At 30.7% G+C, this 5,810-nt stretch overlaps 1 protein-coding gene across 1 annotated transcript; it reads left to right on the forward strand.

Moving 5' to 3' along the window:
• Positions 1-2,285: 2,285 nt before the first annotated feature.
• Positions 2,286-3,044, forward strand: LOC129317354 (splicing factor U2af large subunit A-like). Its single transcript, XM_054961693.1, has 3 exons — positions 2,286-2,324; positions 2,367-2,588; positions 2,694-3,044. The coding sequence occupies exons 1-3, from the start codon at positions 2,286-2,288 to the stop codon at positions 3,042-3,044; spliced, it is 612 nt and encodes a 203-aa protein (XP_054817668.1).
• The last annotated feature ends 2,766 nt before the right edge of the window (positions 3,045-5,810 follow it).

Here is a 5,810-nt window from a genome sequence, read left to right on the forward strand (position 1 = left end):
AATAACATGTTGTTCAACATGCTCCATTGCTCTTAAAGTTATTGGCAGTAGCAGTGTAAATTTTATTTCGAATCGTGCCTAAGGACATTGTCTTTAAGAGCAATTCCGGCATAATTGTCGGAGCTCTCTAGGATTAAGTAGAACCATCATGTAAAATAGATAGGGTGGCAGAATAATAGAAATAATTTAGAGGAAAAATTAAACTCAAGAAGTAAGACACAAGAGAGGAAGAGAAGTGCCCAAGAACTAGAAATGTTTCGCACAGGTCTCATGCATGCACACTGCTATTTCTAGATATATACTCCACAGTACCGTTGAAGCCAAAATTAAGGAGCATTAACCCACCATTCAAAGAATAAAATATTATTAAAACAAGCCATTGATGGGACAGTTTTTGGACGCCGAAGCTTTGAATCATCTAATATGATAAATAGTCTTGAAGAGAATCCTCATATTTCCAATGCATTAAGGAAATAAATTGCTATTACTCCACCATTTGGACAAAATAAAATGGCATTAAATCTGAACGTTTTTGGACGTGTGAATAAGTTTATAACCATATTAAGATTTGATAGTTAAAAGTTAAATGGGAGTAACGTATTGTGCCAAGGTAATTAAGGAACATAAATTTATTATTTGAATTTGAATTTAAAGTAAAATAAATGAAGGTTTTTCTGAAAAAACATTTTTAAATAAATATTTTTGAATTTTATCAAAGATATTTTCAAAAAATTGGTGAGACCTCTCCTCTCATGTGGTCAATGGAGATTTATCTTTTGTCATACTCACACAATAATTACAACAACTAGAAGAGCTATCAAGGAAGCCAGAAAACAGCTTCATTCATGGAGCAGCTCAAAAGAAATTGATAAACCATTCCAATTGGATGTGCCAGCAACCATGCCTGTGGTGAAGGAACTTTGTGGATTTGACAGTGTGGAAACATACTTAAAATGGAAAATGGGCCAACAATGTGAAGGTTCTCAAAATATTAGGAAATAAATTAGTGTGTATTCATGTTTGGATATAAGGAGGAATATGTACTGGTTTTTCGAAGTGTTTTTGCATTTTATATTTCTTTTTAATTATATTGGAAACAATATTTTGCTCTCCATGTGTTTTCAAAATGTTTTCATACTACAAATATTAATTTTGTAGAACTATCAAAGGGAGCTAGTGAAAGTAGTATGGGTAGACCAACTCCCAACTAAATTGGAACATACATAAATATTAAAATTCAAACTTCTAATAACTTATTTAAGTGACAAGAGCCTCTATTAATCATGCTCAGAAGCGGACCCTACCTCTCAAGTTAAGAGGGCCAATTTTTAATAATTAATTAAATTTTTAGAATATTTTTTATAACAAATAATTTATAGAATAAAAATAAATTAAATAATAAATTATGTATAATTACATATAATGTTGAAAAACTAAAAACCTTAGAAAAAATTAATTCTTGTTGGTCCTTCGTGACACACTCTTTCTCTCACGCTAACTTCGCCGTTAAGAGGGCAAGGTTGGCCCCCCTCTCTGGTTAATATTATTTTTACTATATACAATTTTGTTTAAAAATTAACCATTTATTTTTATTATTATACAAATTTATTTATTTTTAAAATATAATTATTCATGATCAGTTGAATCACGATTTAGGATCATGGTTCACTAGATTGCAAGAATCCTATTGCAACACAATGAAAATTGTGAAAACCATATTTATTTTATTTATTTAAATAAAAATAGAGATAAAAATAATAACAATAACAAATAAAAAAAGGTAAGCGATGAAAAAATTTAGAGGGTCAAAACTTCTTTAAAGATTATTCTGCATGCTTGAATTTTTAAGTGGATAAAACAAAATCTATATCATTAAAGAAGTTAGGAAAATGATCCTCTAGAAATTATCCTCTAGAAAATCTATAACACATTATCCTCTAAAAAATTCAAAAGAAATTAAAGGAGATAGGAAAATGATAAAAATCACTATATCATTGAATTATCTTAAAATATCTCCATCTCCGATAAACTAAACAAATAAGCAATATCCCAATTAATATTATCTCAAGATATTAAATAAATAATATCTTTATCAAGATAAAGATTTCTGGTTAAAAAGATCAAGATCAAGATTAATTAATATCATTGTTAGATTTTCTAAATATCTTATCTCAAAAGTCAAAACAATCCTCTAGCCTCTATAAATAGAGGTCAAGAAAGCGATGAAATGCAAGGAGTACGTGAGCAATTGAAAGAAAATCGGTTTGACGAAGATATCAATGCAAATGGCTCTTAACAAGAAGAATTGTGATGGTGCTGATGCTGTAATTGTGAGTGGTCTTCCTGATTACATTACAGAAACATAGATCAGGGAATTTCTTGAGACTTTTGGTCCACTTCGGGGCTTTGAATTGGTGAAAGACAGAGATACTCGAAACTCAGAGAGTTACGCATGCTGTGTATGTCAAGATCCTGCAGTTACAGATATTGTTTGTGTTGCTCTGAATGGAATAAAATCCGGAGATTATAAGACTCTTAGTGTCAGACAAGCTAATCAAGGTGAAAACCAGCCAAAACCTGCACTGCAGGTATTCGATGACATTCTCTTATCAAATATATTCTTGGTTTGTGTTTTTTTGATCATATCCTAACTGATTGATGTTTATTAACTTCCTTACAGAGTTATGTTTCAGCAAGAATTAGCAGCAACGAAGTCGAAGGTTGCTAGTTCAAGCCAGGCTATATCTACTGCTGATGGACTTGATGGTCCTGATAGTTTATTTGTGGATGGTATTCCTGATTGCTTTAGCGAAGCAGAGATCAGGGCACTTCTAGAGACTTTTGGTCCACTTCGGGGCTTTGAATTGGTGAAAAATAGAGATACAGGAATTTCAAACGGTTATGCACTGTGTGTTTATCAAGATCCTGTGGTACCGGATACTGCTTGTGCTGTAAAATTTGGAGATAAGACTCTTATGCGTAGAAGAGCACCAAAACCTGAGCAAAAAAGCAGATTAACTCACGGACTTCAGCTACGTATTTGATGTTATTGAATTCACTGCTATAAGTATGTCTATTACCAAATATTCTGTGTTTGCTTGTACTTTTTCAGGATAATGTATCTTTTATTCTTTAAGTTTGTCTCTATTATCAATTTAATCCCTCAAGTTTAATTTTTATTGATTTGATCCCTTATATTTTATTAAATCATTATATGAGTCCTTTAAGTTTTAAAACACGAATTTAATTTTTAAATAATTTAATATGTAAAGTATATTGATAACTTGATATGTATATGTAGTTAAATAAAAATAAATTAAGTATAAAATTAGTTCAATTTTTATCAATATAATCTTTTACATGATGTTTTATTCTCTTGTTTTTTAAAATAGAGACTATTTTTTTTCTATGTAAGTGATTATACTTCATTTTATTAATCTACATGGCTTCCATACATATTCTATTATTCGTATAAGCAAATTTTAATAGTGCAACCTCATTTTTAAACATTAAGGATCAAATTGATAACCAAAATAAATTTAAGAAACTAGCTTGATAAAAATTAAACTTGAGAGACCAAATTGATATTTATAACAAACTTGAGGGACTAAAAGTTGTATTATCCCAACTTTTTTGTATTCTAAACTGATTGGTGTTTATTAAATTCCACAGAGACTCACGCTTCAGCCAGAGCTAGTAGCAACGAAGGTTGTTTGTATAAGTCAGGCTGTATCTGCTGCTGATCTGAAAGATGATAAGGACTATGAAGAGATTGTAGATGATATGAGAAGAGAGGGATCCAAATATGGTAATGACTGGTTTAGTTTGCTTGTCTCTCTTTAATTCTGCTGGCTATTATATTCATATATAGTAATATTTTTTTTTTTATTTCTTTGTTTTACAGCTACAATTGTATTCACACATCATGACCATCAGGCCTGACACATAAAGACAGAAGCCTCCATCTTCCATCAATAATCTTCAATATTACTTGATTTCCAGAATATATTTAGTAATTTTGTTTTTTCTCTGCACGTAATTAACCACTTCTTATTTATCATCTGCAGGTACATTGGTTAATGTTGTGATACCTCGGCCCCGACCAAATTGGGAACCATCACCACCTGGAGTTGGAGAGGTATGTTCAATAGATCTATTCATTATTCAGTGCGTTCTTCTATAAGCAAATGGACTTAAGTTTTGTCTGTTTTATAAACAACGGTAGTCTCTTGGTGCTGATTAGTACAAATTCTAGCATTTGAATGTCCTTTACATCACATATATACTATAAAATGTTTGGGTGATATAATTATATCAACACTATGCAAATCAATGTTACGTGCTGGCTTCTAGAAACTCAGCTTTACAATGCATAAACTCAAGGATAGATCTGCGTACCTAAAAATTTTCAATCGTCCTCATCTTAAAAAAAGTCACTTGTCTCCCTAAAATTTTCGACTCGTGTCCCTAAAATCTATCTGAGAACTTATCTATTTTATAATAAACTTAATAAAAATAGTTTTAGAATTTAGGGGGACATAATTTAAAAAATATCTTTCTTGATCTAATTGCTTGAATAAAAAATTTTATCTAAAAAAATTCTATATTATACAAAGGAAAGTAGATAAATTTATTTAATAAATAATAAAATTAAAGAAAGTATTATTTTCTAATACTTATGAAAAGTTTGGTTGTGTAAAGACATTTATATTTTTATAATTTTATGTTTTATGAATTTCTAATAAATTTTATCTATAATTTAATTTAATACATATTTAAAATATTATTTCAAAAATATATTAATATTTATTTTAAGTACACATTTTGCCCCCACTGACTGCATAAACTTGTTGGGTGTGTTTGTTTAATTGGTGTTTTGAGCTATGATACACATTAATTAATGGCAAAGCATGCGTCTAGATGGATTGGTTCAAACATATATATAAGCTTGAGTTTTTCAAATGTGAAACCAAACAAGCACTATAAGATGTGCCTTGCTGGTTGGCAACTGTTGAAACCCCGAGTTATCAATAGAGTTTGATTGTTTGGTGTTATGGTTTTTCCTTCTTTTTGGTATTGCCTATCAATTATTAACGCAGCCTATATACATATATATATATATATATATATATGTACATGTAGGTGTTTTTGGAGGGAAGTGGGGTCTCTCCACTTCCTTTTTCTCCATTTCCCTCCACTTCCCCCATCCCCACCATTCATTAATTTTTTTTATTTAAAAAAATTGTTTAATAAAAAAATTTGAATGGTGGAGATGGGGGAAGTGGAGGGAAAGGGAGAGAAAAAAAAGGAGAGACCCCTGGTCCTTTTTGGAGTATGCTGACGTGGATGGTGCAACAATAGCACGGGCTCAATTGAGTGGACGAACTTATGATGGGAAAATCCAATAGTGGCAGAGTTTTATCCTGAGAATGAATTTGCTGACTTGGTTATGAAGCCTAGATTATGAAGCCTTGCTGTTTGGGATCGATATCTTTTCCATTTTTTGTAATTTCTAGGCTCAGTTGAACAGTAGAATATAAATATATATTTTATTAGGTGGGACCTTCTAGCTAGCCTCATGTTGGCATTTATATAGCTGGCCGTGGTTCATAATTTTTTTCCCCATTGTCATCACATGGATCCATCAATTTCAAATTGAGTGAGTTTTTTGATTAATTGTCTCAGTGCAGTGTTTCTGGGTTTTAAATTTATCATCGACGTGTGCAATAATCGATTAAACCACGAGTGTTCAATTGAATAACCTATTTTATTTTTTGAGTTCTTAATATTTATTATCAACTTAATAAGCC

The sequence above is a fragment of the Prosopis cineraria genome, unplaced genomic scaffold (genome assembly GCF_029017545.1).
Source record: "Prosopis cineraria cultivar Desert tree isolate PC_DT_omini unplaced genomic scaffold, ASM2901754v1 PC8, whole genome shotgun sequence".
NCBI classification, from domain to species: domain Eukaryota; kingdom Viridiplantae; phylum Streptophyta; class Magnoliopsida; order Fabales; family Fabaceae; genus Prosopis; species Prosopis cineraria.